At 45.6% G+C, this 22,071-nt stretch overlaps 1 protein-coding gene across 1 annotated transcript in view; it reads left to right on the top strand.

Annotated features, from left to right (window-relative positions):
• LOC141099311 (beta-1,3-galactosyltransferase 2-like) overlaps positions 1–21,622 on the top strand; it is a 167,032-nt gene extending 145,410 nt beyond the window's left edge. The window contains exon 2 of the mRNA XM_073587549.1: positions 19,147–21,622. Coding sequence (XP_073443650.1) covers positions 19,182–20,201 — 1,020 coding nt within the window. The 5' untranslated portion in view covers positions 19,147–19,181 and the 3' untranslated portion in view covers positions 20,202–21,622. The remainder of the gene's footprint in view (positions 1–19,146) is intronic.
• Positions 21,623–22,071: the final 449 nt, after the last annotated feature.

Genomic DNA, 22,071 nt, shown 5'->3' on the forward strand with positions numbered 1-22,071 from the left:
CATGTGCAGACGTTGCATATTTTTGGTCTCATTTTTCTGCACAAAAAATGCAGCTGCTGGCAGAAAACGCATGGTGGAATGTCTGCGTTTTTGATGCGGTTTTATAGCGTTTTTTAAGCGTTTTTTGGGATGCGTTTTTCTTGCGTTTTTCAAACAATTTTCCATGCATTTTCTATGCTGATTTCATGCATATTTTGTGCGGTTTTGCTTGCGTTTTTCTACCTGATTTGTCTCCCTTTTTTGAAAGCAAAAATAAAGAGAAGAAACTTCAAAATCGAAAAAAAAAAAATGATGTCACTTCCTAGTCCAACCTCTTTCTCCATTTTGGATTCGGCACACTTTCGTAATCATGAGTGCTAACCTTGAAAATGATCGGAGTGAACAACGAAGCACACAGCATGGCGAAGAACATGGTGAAACTAATGTATGGCTACACAGGCCACAACGCCTCCAAGCTTTTGGAGTATTGCTTGATTATCTGAATCAGCAAAGACTCCAGGTAAGCAACACTATATGTAAAAATATTGTTTGTGAGTCCTCATCACACATAGTGAGATTGCTAGCGAGGTCGCTGAAACATCACAGCTTTTGTGACGCAACAGCGACGTCGCCAGCCATCTTGCTACATGTGATGGATATGGGCGACCGTCCCCCTGCTGGATATTGCTGATTGAGCTTCAATGTCCTGTCCATTTTTTGATCGGTTTTGTTCCGCTGGCCTCATGCATTGCTATGTTTGCTGACAATGAGCGACTGCGATGGTGACGCAGAATTCAAGGACGCAGGCTGGGGTCGTCAGATTAGCTGCTGTGTGACAAGGTCCCAATGACCGCTGAGGTTACGGCTTGCCGTATAGTGGCTGTGTAAATTGAATAGATCTGCGTGTTGAGTGAACAGGTAGTGACGTACCAACCATCTTTAGGTCTCATCGTTTTCCTCAGCGCTGGAGCGTTGTAGACTCTCACGGGACCTTAACCCAAATTATTTTATCTTACTTGCAGGCCAGAAAGAGAACCAGAAGAATGTGGGTACACCCCATTGTGGCAGAACGTACAGGAAAGGGTCACTTTCATGTGCTATACCAAGATTTGAGAAGGTAAGTTACCCATATGTGACCAGAATTTGTTATGTAAAATTTTGGTAACTACAAATCTGTATGTGATGTAACTTATTATTTTTTTTAACAGATATCCCGAGACATTTGTGTCCTTTTGCCAGCTCACCATCCCGGCATTTGACCTGTTCCTGAGCATTATGGGAGAAGACCTTATGATATTTTTCCACAACTAATAATAAAACAAATTGTAAATCTTAATTTATTATAAAACCAATAAAAGACTTTATGACCAACATAGTCTTTTTCTATTTTTTTTTAAATATAAAATCTTTCAACAACAAAGAAAAGGTTCAACAAACACAAGTGTTGTCCGAATATGGCCTCACAAAACGGTGACAGCAGGTCTGGTGTCAGCAACGCAGAACTAATGAAGGTAATGGAGGACTTTGTCATCCAGGACCTGCCTTATGCCCTAAACTAGTTGAGCAAGATGTAATCTTGGTAACTCATGTTTTCAGAGTTAACATCTCCATAATAAGAATAGTTAACGGGAGGTCGCTGATACCGTTGGTCATCACGCTGTTGTGGTGGTGGTGGCATTGGTGGTTGTGGAGGCGGCAATGGTGGTGGTGGTGGACGCCTTGATCGAACACTTTGTGTGGCCCCTATTACAATATCTGCTAAAGGTGAGATAGGCGAAGGGTCTTCAAATTCTGACAGTATTGCATTTACTACTGTCATAAACTTAGTCTGCCTTTCCGCTGACAGTAACCGAGCTTTGCTGGCTATGCTGGCACCAAAAAAATCCAAGTGATCTTCCCTGGAAGATTTATTGATTAGATCTATGGTGTCATTAACCCTTTTTGTAGTCACATCCATTTTTTGGGGGGTTTTGGCCTTGCCTTTTTTGGCCAGTGGCTCGGTTACTGTCAACGGATTGGCAGCTGTTTGACTGTTTGGGGCAGCAGTATTTTGGGTCTCTGCACAAGATGCCATCCCTCAAGATGACGCAGCCGACACTACACCAGATGTACAGGGAGACTCAGGTTCACAGAATGAAGACCCATCCATAGAATCTGTGGATCCTGCGGCCTCTTGGCTGGCATCTTCAGGAAGCGGCAAAATGTTTCCATCAGTGCTGTCATAAAAAAAGATAACAGTTTTCAGTGATAATTCAAATTTTAGTCATCCTAACAACATTGAAATTATATCTAAATATTCACCTCCTCAAAGTCCTGCTGGTTAACAAGAAACACATATCCTGATACAAGCTGAATTTTATTTTCGCCGGTGAAGATCCACTGGTGCCAGTCTTGGCTTGGATTTTTTGAAATCGATCTCTCACCGATCTCCAGCGTTGCTTAACATCATGCACTAAAATGTAAAGAAAAAACACATTATGATCCGTGCAATATGTTTAAAAATGAAGAGTTGGTCTGTATAACCAACATAACAAAATGTACTTACTAATTTTCTGCTGCAGGGCAACGCTGTACCAATCAAATTCATGATACAGCTGACGGCAGATTCGGGATCAACACATATCCCGTGTATACTTGTCTTTGTAGGCCTCATCGGCCGGGTCCCAGATAGCTGGCATGTCGCTTATCTGTAATGGATAAGAATATGTTATTTATATCTTCATATTTAGTTTGTTAGCATACATACAATGTCGTAGACACACACACACACACAGTCACGTACACACACTTCCCTCACGATGTGATAGCATCGGGCACACGTATCCGTCAACTCCTGGACAGTCTGAGTTGCAACGTAACATTGGTGGATGGAGCAAGACATGATGTCCCAGGGTGTCAATCGGATTATGGGGAATGGACGGTCCAGGCCATGGCTTAACTGCCTTCATCTATCAAGAACTGCTGACACACTCCAGCCACATGAGGTCTGCCATTGTGGAACCTAGGGCCAACTGCACCTGGAGGGCTGTGTGCCCCGACCAAGAAAAACCACCCCACACCATTACTGACCCAGTGCCAAACATGTCATGCTTAATGATGCTGCAGGCAACAGATCACTCTCTATGTTGTCTCCACACTCTGTCATGTATGTCACATGTGTAGAGTGTGAGCCTGGTGCCTGCGCCATCCTTCTGCATGACCGTTTTAGCAGTGGGTTATTAATAATGGTGTGGGCTGTTTTTTATTTTGAGGGCAATGTGTAGTATTGAACTGAAACACGCGCATGGAGGCCACACACAATACTACGGTGAATTAGAACTAGATTACACATTCCTTTGTGTTTTTTTCAATCCAAATACAGGCCTCCATTGTTTTACAAATTTGCTCGCTATGGATGTTTTTTTTAAAACAGCTGTGGGGTTGATATTCAAAGCCTGGGAAGATTCTACCCTTTCCCAGGATACCAAAAAACAGTCCACATTTACTTGATTTAGCATTCTGCACTTGAACAAAATGGCGTGAGCCATCGCCATCTTGTTCAAGTCCAGAATGGCAAAGCCAGCAACTGGGGCTTGATTTTTGATATCCTTGGAAGGGGATAATCTTCCCAGGCTTTGAATATCAATCCGTCGCTGTCATCTGAGCCTTTGATGGCTAATAGAATATGTGGCCCCCCCACCCAAAAAAAATTACGTGGGGTCCCCATATATTTTGTTATTCATCAAAGGCTCTGCTGACAGCGGCGGCTTGATATTAATACCCTTGGAAGATTAACCTCTTCCCAGGCAACCAAAAACAACACATAGTTGCTGTTTGTCCTTGTCTGGACTTGAAAAAAATTGGCGTGGGCTCCCGCCCAATTTTCAAGTCCAGAGAGGAAAAGCAAGCAAGTGTGTGCTGACTTTTTGTAGCGTGGGAAGAGTTTCATCTTCCCAGGCTATGAATATCAACCCGCCGCTGTCAGCAGAGCCTTTCATGGCTATTCCAATAGGGGGACCCCCCCCAAAAAAAAGACGTGGGGTCCCCCTATATTTTTTAGCCAGAAAGGCTATGCCGACAGCTGCGGGCTGATATTCATAGCCGAGGAAGGGGCCATGGATATTGGCCCCCCCGGCTACAAATATCAGCACGCATCCGCCCCAGAAATGGCGCATCTATCAGATGCGCCAATTCCGGCACTTAGCCCCTCTCTTCCCACATCCTGCACCGTGGTGGCGGGATGTGGGGTAATAAAGGGTTAATGTCACCTTTGATTGACAGGTGACATTAAGCCGGGTTAATAATGGAGAGGCGTCAATAAGACGCCGATCTATTATTAATCCTATAGTTTAATATGAAAAATAAAACACACAGAAAAATTTTTTTTAATGTTCTTCATTTAACCATACTTACCCATAAAAAACCATAACCTGTAAAAAAAATAAAATAAAAAAACACAAAAATACCAACCTGTCCGACGCAATCCATTTAAAATCGAGTGTCCCACGTTGATCTCTAGTGGAGAACAGTCACATCAGTAGATGTGACTGCTCTCCACGGGTTAAAAAGTCACACTGACAGGAGAAAGTTCCTGCAGTGTGACTGCGCATGCGTGTAAGTTTACCGGAGTTCATGAGTTCAGTGAACTCCGGGACTCACTTTACGGCAATAACGACAGGTCAATTACCGTAAAGTGAGCTCCCGGGCCGTAAAGTGAGCTCCCGGGCCGTAAAGTGAGGTCCCGGAGTTCATTGAATCACCGGGAACCCACCGCCGACCAGTGCACACTGCAGGAGCAATTTTAACTCTTGCAGTGCATCACCGGAGGACAGCGTGGGACAGAACCTTTTTTTTTTTGGCTGTATTTGTTTTTTTGGAACATTTTAATGGGAGACCAGTGAGGGAAGGCTTCGGGCAGGCGAAAGTGGTATGTGGTAAGTATGTGTATATGTTGTGTGTTGTATGTACTGTTTGTTACATTTTTTTTTGTTTTTAACCCATTGTGGTCATCCGCCTGACGATGGAACAACTCTCCCATCATATTTGGATGGGAGAGCTGTCCCATCCGATGAATGACCACAATCTGTCACTACAGACACACAGACTGACGCACAGACTGACACACACACACACAGACTGACACACACAGACATAACTTACCAACTCAACCATACGCCTCACATCCATCCCCATACGACGGTACGACTCCATTTTATTTTCAGACAGCATACACTTCCTCCTTCCTGTTCCGTCACTTCCCTTTCCTGCGGTTTTGGATAGCAAATCAGCAGCAAAACCGCTGATCTTTTTTTGATCAGCGGTTTTGCTGCGGAATTGAAAGATATAATGGGAGTCTATGGGTGCAGAACCGCAGCGGAACCGCAGAAAAGAAGTGACATGCTGCGGAAAATAAACCGCTACGCTTCTGTGCGGTTTTTTCCGCAGCATGTGCACATCAAGTCTGCGGATCCCATAGACTCCCATTATACGTGCACTACACTGCGGATTTTAGGCTATTCCGCGCGGTACAAACCGCGGCGGAACCGCAATTAAATCCGCAACGTGTGCACATGGCCTGAAGGTTCCCTTTTCTGGGAGTAGGTTAATAGCTTTTAAAGCCGGAGCATCAGGAACAGGCTTTGGCTTACATTGCCGAAACAGCCTCCAGCTCTATTGCCTCCTCTTCTGAAGTTTAAAAAACTGCAAGCACAGAGTCGTCAGTGCAGGCTTCTGGTCAGGAAGAGCACCTTTCCTTGTGTCCTTCACCCACACCAAAAGTGAAGGATGCGACAGCCCACACTTCAGATTACTCCATGGAGCTCTTTTCACATACCATGCCTGGGTTATCAAGTCAAATCCTGAATTCCCCAGTCCAAGACGAATCTGACATGGAGTGCACTGATGCACAGCCACTGCTAGATGATTCTGCCGGTACATTGACCCAGAGGAGTACATCGCCCTCGCAGTCTACTGAGCCAGAATCTGACCCTGATGAAACTCAGGTGCCCCTACCCGCATACTATGCCACCTTACACGGTGACACAGAGGAAGGTACAGAGGAAGGTGCAGATGAAATTGAAGAGGAGGTGATGGATGACCCAGTTCTTGACCCGGATTGGCATCCATTGGGGGAAGAGGGTGTCGCTGGCATTAGTTCATAAAAGGAGAAGGATCCGCAGCAGGCATTGACATTGCAGCAGCGGTTATCTGGCAGGCCCGTAGCTGTCCAAAAACGTGGACCAAAAACCAAAAGAGTTTCAGGACAGCTTGTCCAGATGGTCAACTTAGCACAGCATGCAAGCCCAGAAAATGTATACCATAGTAAGAAGAGTGCAGTGTGGCACTGGCACTTCTTTGTCCAAAATCCTACTGATGAGGCAAAGGTTACCTGTAAGAAGTGTGGAAGGACCTTTAGCCGAGGTAAACAACTAAATTTGAATACCAGTTGCATGCTTAGATATTTAACCAAGAGGCACTTGCAAGCGTGGATGGACTACAAAACCTCAGGTAGCACATGTGCACCTTCTCCGACTGAACGTAGCCAGCAACTCTCCATTGCTTCCACCACTGTAAGACCACCGCCAACGTTAAGCACACCACCAGCACTAAATGTTGAGGTGTCCTCACAAGGCCAAAGCACGCAGGGAATCACAATGGTTTTGCAATGAAACACAGAATCTAGGCCATCACCACCAATACCATCACCATCCCCCTCTCACTCCGTTCGGTCCACCGCTAGTTCCCCCATATGCAGCTCTCCACTCCAGCTCACCCTACCAGACACTCTGAGTAGGACAAGAAAGTACTCATCCTCTCATCCGCGTGCACTGTGTTTGAACGTCTACATTGCCAAACTGATCTCATTAGAGATGATGCCCTACCGTTTGGTTGAAAGCGAAGCTTTCCGCGAGCTCATGGCCTACACAGTCCCACGCTATGACCTACCCAGTCGGCACTTCTTTTCTCGAACAGCCATCCCAGCCCTCCACCTGCATGTGAAAGACCGCATTGTCCATGCACTCAATCAATCAGTGAGTGGAAAGGTGCACCTCACAACAGATGCATGGTCCAGTAGGCATGGCCAAGGGCTGTTACGTGTCCATCACTGCCCACTGGGTTAATGTGTTGGATGCAGGCTCTACAGGGGACAGCGGCGGTGGAACAGTGCTGCCTAGCCCACGGTATAGGAAACAGTTGGCTGTAGGCGATCGACCCTCCTCCTCCATAAGCGAAAGCTCGTCCACAGAGCGCAGTCGCACAAGCACTCCATCCGCTGCTGCCAGTGTGGCACACGAGGTGTCCCACTATCGAACAGCTAGTGGTAAGCGTCAGCAGGCTGTGTTAAAGATGATGTCTTTGGGCAACAACAGACACACCACTAAGGTACTGGCAGACTACGTGCAGCGACAAACTGAGTCATGGCTGGGCAGTCTACACCTTGAGGCAGGCAAGGTAGTCAGTGATAACGGCTGTAATTTTGTGGCAGCCATAGGCCTTGCAAAACTCACACACATACCTTGCCTGGCTCACACTTTGAACCTGGTGGTGCAGTGCTTCCTAAATATTTATCCGGAGTTAGCAGCCCTGCTCCATAAGGTGCAAAGACTGTGCTCGCACATCCGTCGCTCGCCCATACACTCCAGTCGTATGCAGAAGCTGCTCCACCTCCCCAAGCACCGCCTAATCATAGACGTTGCAACAAGGTGGAACTCGACCCTACACATGGTTGAGAGGCTGTGCGAACAGAGGCAGGCTGTAATGCATTTGTGGGAGGATACACGGACAGGCAGTTTGAGGGAAGACATGGAATTGTCGGGTGTGCAGTGGTCAAAGCTGAAAGACCTCTGTAAAGTTCCTTCAGTGTTTTGAGGAATGCACACGGCTGGTAAGTGCAGACGACGCAATCATAAGCATGAGCATCCCACTTATGCGTCTGCTCATGCAAAGTTTGACGCACATTAAGGATCAGGCATCTGCAGTGGAGGAGGAACAGGAGGAGGAGGAGGGAAGCCTTGATGACAGTCAGCCATTGTCTGGTCAGGGAACTATCCTGGACAAGGTGGAGGAAGAGGAAGAGGAGGAGGAGGATGGGGGGATCATTATTTTGGGGAGGAGGATGCTTCTCAGGGGCAAAGAGAAAATGTTGATGTTCCAAGGTCAGGAACAGGGTTTGTGCGTGACTGTAGGGATGTGGATTTGCCAGAAAGTGCTCCTCCACCCAGCAGTGGCAGTGCATTATTGACACCTGGAACATTGGCCCACATGTGTGATTATGCCTTGCGGATCCTAAAAAGGGACCCCCGCATTGCCAAAATGATGAAGGATGACGACTACTGGTTGGCCAGCATCCTCGATCCATGCTAGAAAGGTAAATTACACAACATCATGCAACAGGAGAACCTAGAGATAATATTGGCTAACAAACAAGCAACTCTGGTAAACCGTTTGTTTGAGGCTTTCCCTGCACACAGCATCTGTGCTGGTTCTCCCATAAGCCGTAGTGGGCACAATGGAAGAGGTGTTCGTGGTGCACACAGCCGAAGTGGCGTTGGAGACAGGGGTTTCATGACCATGTTGTGGACCGATTTCTCAAGTACGGCTCACATGACTGGTAAGGCTACTTTCACACATCAGGTTTTCGGCGTCAGGCGCGTTCCGGCGTCGTGCCGGAGCGCCGGATCCGGCAAATGTTTTGTAAAACCGGATGTGACGGATCCGGTTTTCTGCCGGATCCGTCTTGCGCTTGACAGCCAAAACCGGATCCGTCTCATCCGGTTCATCCGGTTTTCGATCCGTTTTTCGACGGATTACGACGGATCCGGTTTTTAAAATCGCCCCTTGTGGCCTTCCGAACGGGATTGGCTACTGAAAGCTATATATAGCGTGTTCCTACAGCCCTTCTTTGACAGGTTGTAGAGGAGAAAGTGCAGGTTGGAGAGAAGAGCAAGTTACTGGCGAAGATGGATGTTGTGATTGGAAATATTTTGAAGAATTTGGCGGATTTTACAGCGGAGGCGAATTGTTTGAGGGTGATTGTTCTGGAGAAGGAGAGAGCGAGACAACAGCACATCAGGCATCGTAGACGACGTTTGTGGATCCACCCCATCACAGCCAAGAGAATGACGCGTGGGGTCTATTCTACACTCTGCATGGACCTTAGACGAAACCCGGAGAAATTTTTTGGATATGTTCGGATGAAAATGGAGAATTTTGATTACTTGGTGGAGCGCATTGCACACCTCATAAGAAAAGCGGACACCTATTGCTGCTTCTCTGTTTCACCCGCAGAGCGTCTGATGGTGACTTTAAGGTAAGCCACATTTATTGGATATGCTCGCATCAGAGCACACTTTCACTGCAATCTTGTTGGTGGTAGTTTGCATCTCCAAGTGTTATAGCTGAGTTTTGGTATGTAATGCTGTGATTTTAAACTAATTGATTGTTTTTTAATTCCCCACAGATTTCTTGCAACTGGAGAATCCCTCACTGCATTTCCAGTACAGACTCGGGATTTCCACCATATCTGGAATAGTGAAGCACACATGCCATGCACTGTGGGACTCCTTAGCTGAAGAGTTTTTACCAGAGCCCACAACAGAGAGGTGGATTGAAATTTCAGAAAAGTTTCAACAGATATGTCAGTTTCCGAACTGCTTGGGCGCTGTGGACGGGAAACATATCCACATTGTAAAGCCAGCCGGATCGGGATCGGAATATTTCAATTACAAGAAATATTTTTCAATTGTCCTCATGGCCATCGCTGACGCGGAATACAAATTTATTGCTCTTGATATTGGGGCCTATGGCCGCTCCAATGACTCTCAAGTTTTCAAACTGTCTGCCATGGGACGTAAACTGTATGGAAACACCTTCCAGTTCCCATCCCCTAGACCGCTGCCGCAAACATCTGGTCCACCTATGCCATTTGTCTGTGTAGGGGATGAAGCCTTCCAGCTGTCAGAACACCTTTTGAAACCGTACGGTAGCAGAGAATTGTCAAGAACAAAACGCATTTTTAATTACCGCCTCACAAGAGCAAGAAGAATGGTTGAATGTACCTTTGGTATTCTGACAGCCAAATGGCGGGTCCTATTGACTGCGATCAACCTCAAGACAGAAACTGTGGACGAGGTGATCAAAGCTTGCGTGGTACTCCACAATTTTGTTATCTGCAAGGAACCCATTTCCATTGAGGACACCTCTGAAGAAACCACCTTGCAAGATTACCATGACATTACCACTAGAAGTTCTGTGACGGTTTCAGTAATGAGGGACAATTTTGCACTATACTTTCTGTCACCTCAAGGCAGAGTACACTGGCAGGATGACAGAGTGTGAAAGATTTGTGCCCTTAACCAAACTTGTGTACCTTCTGTACCAACAGTATATACCTTTGCCAACCAAAGTTGGCTATCTTGTCATGGTCTTACTATTTTTACCTTTAGGCCACAGGTGTGTACCTGGTTGTGTTTTATGCAAAGTATTTCACCTTTTAACAAAAGTTGTGTACATTGTTAGGAAATCACCAACAATAAACACAACTTTTTAGGTGAAATACTTTGCTTCAAACACAACCAGGAACACAACTGTGGCAAAAAGGTAATATTTATTTACCTTTTACCTACAGTTATATACCTGGTTTTGAGATCCTTTTTACCTTTTAAATACCCTGTATTTAACCTTTTTTTTAACATATTTTAGCCGCAGAAGGAAATGACAGACAACCATTGTAAAACGATAATTTAACTTTTATTTAAAATTTTTTTTTTTTGGTAAAATGTTTTTAAAGTGAAAAAAACTTTTTTAATAAAGGTTTGAAACCAAATGGTCATTTTTATTAAAATACACACATTATAAATTTGTGTAGTGTGGGGTGGAAATAGTGCTGGAGGGGCTGCGGGACACTTCGACACTAGGAGTGTGGAGAGAGGACTGGGATCGTGCTGGGGAAGGAACAGTTAGAGGTGAAGGTGTGGAAAAAGCTACAGAATGGGTGGACATGTGGGAGGCAGAAGAGGTGGTGGGCGGTGGAGTGGAGGGTTGGGCAGGGACTGTAGGAGCAGATGATGTTGATGGAAAGTTGTATGGGGAAGGAGTTTGGTACGGGGAAGGAGTTTGGTACGGGCCAGGTTGCTGGAAGTGGGGAGATGTCTGGTACTGGGGAGGTTGCTGGTACTGGGGAGGTTGCTGGTACTGGGGAGGTTGCTGGTACTGGGGAGGTTGCTGGTACTGGGGAGGTTGCTGGTACTGGGGAGGTTGCTGGTACTGGGGAGGTTGCTGGTACTCGGGAGGTTGCTGGTACTCGGGAGGTGGCTGGTATGTAATAGGAGGGGGAGGATGGAAAGTGGCTGGAGGGGGTGCAGGTGGAGGAACTACTGGGGTGAGAGGAGGAGGTTGGGAGGTAACGTGCTGGAGAGCAGCGTGGCACGAATGCATTACATGCATCTGCTGGCTAGGAGAGAGCGTTTCCATGCGCTCCACAACAGACCTGAAAAAGGTGTGGTTTGGCGAAGATCTTGCTTCTGAATGCATGGTTTGCAGAAGTGTCTTCACCTCCAGAATGCTGGAGTTGATCTGCTGAAAGCCTGCGGAGGTTTGCTCTGACAAGACTTTTAGACAGTTCTGGAAAGATGCATTCAGATGCAAGAACTCTGGCGCATAACTCTTTTCCTGACCCCTCTGCCGCTGCCGCCCAGTACCCGCAGGTGTACTAGAGGTGGCAGGGGCAGAAGGGTGGGGTAAAGGGAAAGCGATCTCCTCACCAGCAGCTTCATGTAATGTAGGCGGCCACGATGCTCCTGTGCTGGTGGATGGGACAGATGGGTCGAATGTGTGGGAAGGTGCAGATGTACCGGGGCGGTCGAAGTGTCCCTCGGTGCCGGTCTCCTCAGGGATCGCCTCAGAAGGGTCCAATCGTTCAGGCTCCCGAGTGCTGCTCACCGTGCTGTGGAATAAAGAGAAAAAAAACAATTAAAATAGTGACATGGCATGGCCCTGGCTGAAAAAAAATTGTTACTTCTAAACATTTTTTTTTTCACATGTGGTGTGTAATATTTACCTTCTGGTGACCATTGTATCCCGGAGGAACGACAGGGCTCGTGTGTACTTGTACTTGCTCCTGCATCCTCCAGATCCACTCGGGGCCCGCATCTCTTTATTGAACTCCTTCTTGAAACGATCCCTCACAGACCGCCACCGCTTCACAATTTTGTCCCCTGAAACGAGAAAGGACAAAGTGGTTAGTATACAACATCAGTGTTTCCCAAACTCCAGTCCTCATGGTCCCCAGGGGTCATGTTTTCAGGATTTCCATAGTAAATAGAAATCCTGAACACATGATCCGTGGGGACCACGAGGACTGGAGTTCGGGAAACACTGGTTTACATCAAGCAACCGGTACTGTATATACTTACGCTCTTTAATCTGGGCCCGAGTATCGAGGTCCTCCCAGCGGCCCACAAGGAGCGAACAGATTTCCTCCCAGAGTCGTCGGGTAACAATCAGGTCAGCATGGCGGCGGTCAGCCATATTCCATAGCGGCTCCCTTTCTCTGACGAGATCGTTGAGGTGGTCAACATCAATTCCTCCATCCTCACCGTCTGAGTCGGGAGCACGCTGTGAAGGCTGTTAAAGTAAAATAGAAAAATAGCAAAATTAGTCACCACACTTAAGACATTAAATAAAAAGTGTACCAAAATTTAACTTAAATATTATACTTACACGCTGGTGACCGCCGCGTTGCTGTCGCCGACGACCCTGGGAGGCACTGCGAGGACCTCTTGGCTGAGCACCAGATTGGGAAGACTAGAGAAGAAAAGAAAAAAATGTATGTGTTTGGATGTTGGCATTTGTTTGCTGTGTGTGGTCTGCGGTACATTGTTTTCTATGTGTTGTGTGTAGTGTGATGTTGTGTTTCTGCGTTTGATGCAAAAAACTTACCAATTGTGAGCCCACTCCAGGTGTCTGTCCACCCCTTCCTTCTTCTTCTGGGAGCTCCTCTTCAGCTTGTGATTCCTGTTTTGAAATAAAAGCCAATGAATAGACATATATTCCAGAGATGATGGATTTTGGAAATAAAAACTTACCGTCAAACGCTGACGATGCGAGGGAGGGCTCCCAGAAGAAGATGTGCTGTCATGTTGCTGGCCCGACTCCATGGCTGTGGGTGGTGCTGCTGCTGTTGCTGCTGCCAGTGCTGCCGCTGCTGCTGCTGCTGCATCTCTTGGACGGCTGTTGAATAAAGAGAAACAAAGGGCCAATGAATATGTTGATATTCCATGGCCCTAGTTTTGAGGAATGGGGGATTTGATAATTACCGTCTCTCATCTGCTGCTGGACTCCCCTCGCATTGTTCTGCATGTTCTCTTTCTTGCTCCATTTGGGGTGGTGGTGGTGCTGATGGTGCTGCAGTGGTCTCCTGCCTTCTCCTGCGCCTGGTTGCTGTCTTTGGTGGCATGTTGGGTGTGGCTGAGGGTCCCACTGTCATGCTTTTATATATGTGTGCTGTGGGCAGAGCTACTGAGCATGCTCAGACCCAAAAAACCGGATCCGGCCACCGGATACGGCTATCGCCGGATCCGGCGCATTGCGGCACTCATAGGCTTTCATTGTGTGAAAAAGCCGGACACGCTGGAGACAAAAAATGTTACAGTAGCCGTTTTTTCCAGACGCCGGATTGCGACACAAAAACCGGATGAAACCCATGGCCATCCGGCGCAAATGCAAGTCAATGGGGGGGAACCGGATCCGGCATTGCATTTCGCCGTATCCGGTTTTTGTCAAAAGTGCCGGATCGCGCCTGACGGCGAAAACCTGATGTGTGAAAGAGGCCTAATAGTGCATCGATTGCAAGTGACAGGAGACAGCAGTTGTCAACTACGGTTACAAACTACTTCTCCTCCCATATCGATGTTCTCCCTCACAGGTCATTCCCCTTTGAGTATTTGGCCTGTAAACTGGACACCTGGCCTAAATTGGCACAATATGCCTTACAGGAGCTCTCTTGCCCTGCTGCTAGTGTGTTATCTGAAAGAGTCTTCAGTGCTGCTGGATCAATCCTGACAGACAAAAGGACCCGTCTGTCGACCCAAAATGTTGATGATCTAACCTTCATTAAAATGAACCATGCATGGGTTTCAAAGGATTTTGTCCCACCTTCCCCTGATGACACATAGGTTGCCAGAAAAATGCCTCGCTTTTGTCCTCTTCCTCGGACTTGCCCAATTCCGCCATTTGCAGCTGCTGACTGTCCAGCCTACACATCAGCATATGCCATTTTTTAAACCTCCCTAACTGGGCTGCCCACCACCCCAAGGGCTGGGTTCAACACCTGGCGCACCCAGGCATGTGCCATTGGTCTGAACAGGTGGATGGGCCCACTGATGGCCGACGGCACTGGCACAAGGCCCCTCATAGTACAATACAGTGTCTCTGACGGGGGGACTCACTCATCGTCAGACACATCAGCATACTATGAGGGGCCCTGTGTCAGTACCGTCGCCCACGAGTGTGCCCCCCCGCTTGGTCATGGCCACAGCACTTGCAAGTTGCAATACTTACCTCTCCCTGCTCCACCGCTGTGTAGTTTGGGCAGTTAAATCCTTCACAGGGACGGCCACTCCAAATTTGGTGTACTGATCGATGATGGTTAAGATGTAGCTATGGCCTGCCCTGCTGGCCCCTACCTTCAGATGATCAATGGCTACAATTTGTAATGGACGTCAACTCACAAGCGGATGCAGTGGTGCTTTATGATCACCTTTCACAGTTTTGATAGTCACAGACGTGTGACAATCCTGCCACCATTTTACAATGTCTCCTCTCATGCCAATCCAATAGAATCGCCTACGACCTGTGGCTTCTGTCTTTTGCACTCCAAAATTACCAGACACATCATGATAGGCAGTGAGGACCATGTCTACATCTCTCCCTGTGATCACAATTTGATGGAGATGAGTAACAGTGATGGGATCCACGCTACTGCGATACAGCAATCTTTTCTTCACAAAGAACCGTTTTCGCTGTCTCCACAGACACAGTTACTGAGGGTCTGCATCGCCTCTGCAACATCTACGGGGAGGTTTTCCCGCGATGAGTAATTCCCATATTTCTGCAAACACTCGACTTTCCATCTGTACTTGTATCCATGTAGTTTCTAGTAGCGGAGAGTCGGGACTGGCTTACTGAGATTGAAATATATACGAAGATTTAAAAGTACCACAACACTGTATACTGGTGTACGCTTCGAATAAATTTCACTTTTTCTACTTTTTAAATTCTGGTGCAATACATACTGAGCCTGTGAGTGTCTGTGTCTGACTCCGTAAGTATAGACAGAAATTTACAATTACCCCTAGACTGGATACACCTGATATCTGCTGATACAGTACCTTTGATCAAAATTTTTTATTACGGTATCTTCCATACTGAGTGAGCGTGTTGTGAGTTCATTTTTCCCTTCACCATTGAGGTCTGATGAACTCCCTCCTCTAGTGAAGGAAGGTAGTGAGACTGATTACCAAACACCTGGGCAGCTAGATGATGACTGGGTGGCTGGAATTGAGGACTGGATATAAGGCTGCCGATGCCCTTCTTCCTGGCTGGTGATTTTCCTGCTGGATTCTTGGAGACCAGTCTGATTCCTGGGTTGCAAAGCTAAGTTTTTCTGCTCTGCTTTGTACTCTTCAGTTTTGTTTTTGTTTTGCCTTGTTTTTTGGGAGTTCTGCCATCCCCGGCCGGGGGTGAGCTGAATTCCATTTTTGTCTCTGATCTGTTGATCTTTTGCTCTGTCTTCAGAATATACCTGAGTGCTGATATAGTCTTTTGAAGCCTAGCGACTTCAGGGCCTGTTTTTCCTATTAGTCGGTTGGCTCATTTTGATAGGGTTTTTGCGGATGGCAGACAGCAGCTTTCCTATCCTGTCCTATGTAGTTAGCTTGGGCCCCATCATTTGCTCAACCTATCTTTCTATCTGTGTTAGTGTTTTCATCTTGCTTCACCGTCATTATATGTTGGGGGCTGCCTATTGCTTTGGGGTCTGCTCTGGGGCAGTTTAGTTTTCCCCTTTCTGTCTTTAGGCTATGTAGTTCTCCGGCTGTGATCGAGGGGTCTAGGGCACCGTAGGAACCCCCCACGGCTACTGCTAGTTGTTGTGGATAGGTTCAGGGGTCTGCAATCCGATAGCTGCCAACCTCTCTGGTTTTTCTGGACTTAGCTGGTATTTTGTTTTTTCCTCCTTCGGTGACACATCATAACAGAGCGTGTGTGGTTTACTCATTCTATACATACGGAGAATCGGAGATATCAATTTTTACCCTATACTAGATACAGCTTGTATCTTGTTATACAGTACCTTTGTTCGACATTTAGTATTACGGTCAAATCCATACTGAGTTAGTGTCTGAGAGTGACTACGGGACTATCTATACGGAGATTTAAATTGTACCCTTTAATATATATACTTGCTATCTTGTTATCCAGTACCTGTTTTACAACATATTTTATTATGGTCAAACCCAGACTGAGTGAGCGTCTGAGGGTGACTCCGGAAATATATACCGAGATTTCAAATTTGGCCAACACTGTATACAGCTGTACGCTTCTGATACAGTACCCTTTTTTGCTATTTAGATTCTGGTAAAATCCTTAATGAGCCTGTGAACGTCTGTCTGTTACTCCGGAAATATATTTGGAGATTTAAGATTACCCCAACACTGTATACAGCTGTACGCTTGTGTTACATTACCCATTTACAGCTTTTCATATTCTTGGGTAATCCATACTGGGCCTGAGAGCGTTTGTGTCTGCCTCCTCAAATATATACAGAGATTCAGAATGTTTACACTATAGTATATATACCTTGTATCTGGTGATACTGTACCCTTTTTCAACTTTTTATTTTATTGTATAATCCATACTGAGCCTGTGAGAGTCTGTGTATGACTCATGAAATATATACGGAGATTTACTATTATTCCCTAGACTGTCTAGAGCTGTACGCTTCTGATACAGTACCATATACACTCACTGGCCACTTTATTAGGTACACCTGTCCAACTGTGTGTTAAGACTTAATTTCTAATCAGCCAATCACATGGCGGCAACTCAGTGCATTTAGGCATGTAGACATGGTCAAGACAATCTCCTGCAGTTCAAACCGAGCATCAGTATGGGGAAGAAAGGTGATTTGAGTGCCTTTGAACGTGGCATGATTGTTGGTGCCAGAAGGGCTGGTCTGAGAATTTCAGAAACTGCTGATCTACTGGGATTTTCACGCACAACCATCTCTAGGGTTTACAAAGAATGGTCCGAAAAAGAAAAAAAATCCAGTGAGCGGCAGTTCTGTGGCTGGAAATGCCATGTTGATGCCAGAGGTCAGAGGAGAATGGGCAGACTGGTTCGAGCTGATAGAAAGGCAACAGTGACTCAAATTGCCACCCGTTACAACCAAGGTAGGCAGAAGAGCATCTCTGAACGCACAGTGCGTCGAACTTTGAGGCAGATGGGCTACAGCAGCAGAAGACCACACTGGGTACCACTCCTCTCAGCTAAGAACAGGAAACTGAGGCTACAATTTGCACAAGCTCATCGAAATTGGACAGTAGAAGATTGGAAAAACGTTGCCTGGTCTGATGAGTCTCGATTTCTGCTGCGACATTCGGATGGTAGGGTCAGAATTTGGCGTAAACAACATGAAAGCATGGATCCATCCTGCCTTGTATCAACGGTTCAGGCTGGTGGTGGTGGTGTCATGGTGTGGGGAATTTTTTCTGGGCACTCTTTGGGCCCCTTGGTACCAATTGAGCATCGTTGCAACGCCACAGCCTACCTGAGTATTGTTGCTGACCATGTCCATCCCTTTATGACCACAATGTACCCAACATCTGATGGCTACTTTCAGCAGGATAATGCGCCATGTCATAAAGCTCGAATCATCTCAGTTTGGTTTCTTGAACATGACAATGAGTTTACTGTACTCAAATGGCCTCCTCAGTCACCAGATCTCAATCCAATAGAGCATCTTTGGGATGTGGTGGAACGGGAGATTCGCATCAGGGATGTGCAGCCGACAAATCTGCGCCAACTGTGTGATGCCATCATGTCAATATGGTCCAAAATCTCTGAGGAATGCTTCCAGCACCTTGTTGAATCTCTGCCACGAAGAATTGAGGCAGTTCTGAAGGCAAAAGGGGGTCCAACCCCTTACTAGCATGGTGTACCTAATAAAGTGGCCAGTGAGTGTATATGCTGGTATTTTGGGTCCATTTTCCAAAACATGAGGAAGTATGGTGGAAGAGGCCATGGATGTGGGCGTGGGGGGGCCACCTGGTACTGATAGTGGTGGTGGTGCATCTGCTGGTAGTGCCAAAAGCACAATAGCAGCTAAGGCAGGAGGTGTTGAGCCTGCATCATGGTCTAGCTCTGGAAGGCCTGTAAGGCTCCCTTTTCTGGGAGTAGGTAGACTGCCTTTAAAGCCGGAGCATCAGGAACTGTTTTTGGCTTACATTGCTGAAACAGCCTCCAGCTCTATCGCCTCCTCTTCTGAAGTATAAAAAAATTCAAGCACTGAGTCATCAATGCAGGCTTCTGGTCAGGAGCAACCCCTTTCCTTGGGTCCTTCACCCACAACAAAAGTGAAGGATGCAGCAGCACACACTTCAGATTCTCCATGGAGCTCTTTTCACATACCATGCCTGGGTTCATTCAAAATGGGGCCCATCATATACTGGAGCATTCTAAATGGGCCAGATCAGACGCTGAAGCAGCATCTATGGGGCACATTATACACTGGAGCATTAGAAATGGGGCCCATTATATATGGAGCATTAGTTTGGCCCATAACACACTAGAGCATCGTCCATGGGGACCATCATATACTGTAGCATTATGTGGAGCTCATCATATACTGTATGGAACATTATATGTAACCAATTATTCTGTGTGGAGAAATATATGGGGCTCATTATTCTGTCAGGTTTCATGAAACCCGACTCGACCCTAAAAAAGGCAAAGTCGCCCATCTCTAGTTATCATTCATATTCTCTGAAAAAAGGCCAAGAAAGCAAAAATTAGGCCAGGATATGTAAACTTTTGAGCACAACTGTAAATAATGTAGAAGGATGCAATTTAATGTTAGTGTTTTTATCATCATTTCTCTTTTGTTTTTAACATTTTCTCTCATTTTTACAGAAATCCTGCTGAAGTACTGACCTTTGGAGGAGAAAATGAATGGACAAATCTGGTTCCAGAAATTTTTTAGCGCATTTTTCCTGCTCCTTATATTCGTGTTTGGGTACTTTTTCTACTACCAAAGCCAAACAACAATAATCAACAAATGGATTGAAAATTTTGTAAAATTACAGGAGAGAAGTAAACCTGTGAATAATTTGACTTACCCGGCGTTCAAGCACCCCCTGGCTCCTCCATACCCATTTCCATACAAGTTTCTCATTAACCAACCGGACAAGTGCAAGAACAGGAAGCCTTTCCTTGTTATATTTGTACTTGTTCGGTGCCAGGACTTTGAGTCTAGACACACAATCCGAGATACATGGGGTAATGAAAGTATTTATGATGTTGAGGTGGTCAAAATTTTTCTTCTGGGTCTACCTCATATTGCTCCTAACCAAACCCAGGATTTGTTAGAGGAGGAAAGTTGGACTTTTGGGGACATCGTACAACAAGACTTCATAGACACCTATTACAATTTGACCCTAAAAACGTTAATGGGTATGGAGTGGGTGACCACATTCTGTCCTTCTGCCAGTTATGCTTTGAAGGTAGACAGTGACATGTTTCTTAATGTAGATTACTTGATTCATAATGTTCTTTATCCAGACTTACCAGTTCGTACAAATTACTTCACAGGAGCTCTAGTTGAGAATTCGAGAGCTGTGAGGAACAAGGCTTCCAAGTCGTATGTACCTAAGGAAATCTATCCAAATGATACCTACCCACCCTATGGCTCTGGAGCTGGATATGTATTTTCACTTGACATGGCAAAAAAAATCTATGATTTGGCGCAAGAAATTAGGGTCATCCCTGTTGAAGATGCTTTTATGGGAATTTGTTTGTATGAGCTCCACATTCCCCTTAATGAATCCCCTAAAGGTGCATTTATCAAGTATAGGCTTAATTATGACCACTGCAAATTTAGGAAGGTTGTCAGAGTGCAGGATTACTTTGGAGAAGAGCTAAGGAATATATGGGCAGACTTTCAAGCTAAGAAATCTCAGAATTGCTAAGAAAACAGGAACATTTTTTATGAGGAAGTGGGTGTTTCCTCTTGAAATATCACATGACAGAGGGTCTCCGTGTACGGATAAGCAGCACATCAGTGTCACTGAATTTTTGTCAACATTGTATATACAATGAAAAGAAATGGTGGACAAAGTCTAGTATTTTGACTACTAAAAGTCAGCAATGAATTTGACTGTGGTGAACAGATTTCATTGATTGATATTTGCTGGCGCCCGGCTTAGGCTTCTTTTACACTTACCGTTTTTTTGTGAACCGTTATTGCGGGCCTATTTTGCGGGCTGTACCGCCGTAATTTTCACTGTCTGCCACAATAACGGACCACAAAAAACTTGCGGATCGGCATTTTTCAGGTTTCCAATACTATGGAAGAAGTATTGCAAAAAAAAAATGGCGTTCCGCAAAACCGAAAGTGACGGTGCACCGCAAAAATAAACTTCCATTGTTTTTGCGGCCCCATTGATTTTTAATGGGGGTCATGTCCTTAAGCAGGCTCAATCTTTTTTTCCCGGCCGCAAATATGGCCCTCACGGTCATACGGCACACGGCGCTCCGACTAGTTTTTGCGGGCCGATTTTGCAGCCCCATAGAAATCTAATGGGGCCGCAAAAACAGCCAGCAAAAACAGGGTAAGTGTAAAAGAAGCCTTACCAGGCTAATCTGTAGAGCCCAGTTCTAAAGATCATTACTAGTTCCACCTATCTCCCTAGTCCCTAGTCCCTCTCAAATTCTCTAAGTTACATTCCTCTTTGACCGACCCTGCAATCCTGGAGCTGCTACAGACAATATCCTGAAACTGTCCCTAGTTGTTTAACATGCACTCTGAATCCAGTATGCGATATAAACAGTAGTGTAAATGGAACATAGAAGCCATTGAAAAAGGAGTTGAGGGCTACGCCGAAACACACTTGACAAATTCAAATTTAGACTCAGCCATTATGGTTTCGTCCACTGGACACTTTGGCTTAATCATACCAGGATTACTCAGAACGTTTGAACATGAGGGCACATGTTGTGGAACGTCAAGTTTTTGTGAAAGTCATACAAGTCTCATGTAGTTCGTGGACATCGCTGAAAGCAGATTGGACATTATGCGTCGAGGCTGAAACCATGAGTAGGCCTGAGGTGTACACGAGTGTTCACATCTACTACGCTACAGTAGTGCCAAGCTGTACCGGTGCATACTATATCCATGTGGTTTTGGGACATCTGTCAACATTTTGCATATAGTCAACACTAGACAAATGCTATATACAATACATAGAATGATTCTTCATACTCAGCTGGGCTATGCAGTTTTATATGAGAGGGTCTCGCCATGGGTGACTTTTTATTATTTCAATACTTTCAACTGGATGTAGGTTCTGCTCTATGGGGGGTTTACAGTTATTATTTTATTCTTTTCTACATGCGTTCTTTTTATATGTCTTGTATTTAATATATATTGACTATGATAATTCCTTTGTAATTTTATGTCTGCTGGTTGTATTTAAATTTAGCTTGCTATTAAAAACTCATATATTAAACTCTTTGGTGTAAACACTTTGAGAACAAGCACAAACTTTTAGTTTTTTTTTTTAATTTAGGAAAATTTTCACAGTCCAGAATTAAGCTGATAAAGAATAACAGAATATGTGGATAAACTTTTAAGCTATAAAACCTAGGAAAAGCTAAGGAAATAGGAACATTATTACTAAACTAAATACACAGGCCGTATATAGGGAGGAAAGCATACACAAGGTGTTCTGCCTAAGAGTTCGTAGAGAGATTATAGAGAGTTTGTGGTTTGTGCAGTGCCGACGTTTATCAACGGGCGGTGGTCTTGCAGCACTCAAGACTCCCAGGGTCCTGCAAGCC

Source organism: Dendrobates tinctorius, unplaced genomic scaffold, assembly GCF_039654945.1.
Source record: "Dendrobates tinctorius isolate UK_male_01 unplaced genomic scaffold, ASM3965494v1 ptg000099l, whole genome shotgun sequence".
In the NCBI taxonomy this organism is placed as follows: domain Eukaryota; kingdom Metazoa; phylum Chordata; class Amphibia; order Anura; family Dendrobatidae; genus Dendrobates; species Dendrobates tinctorius.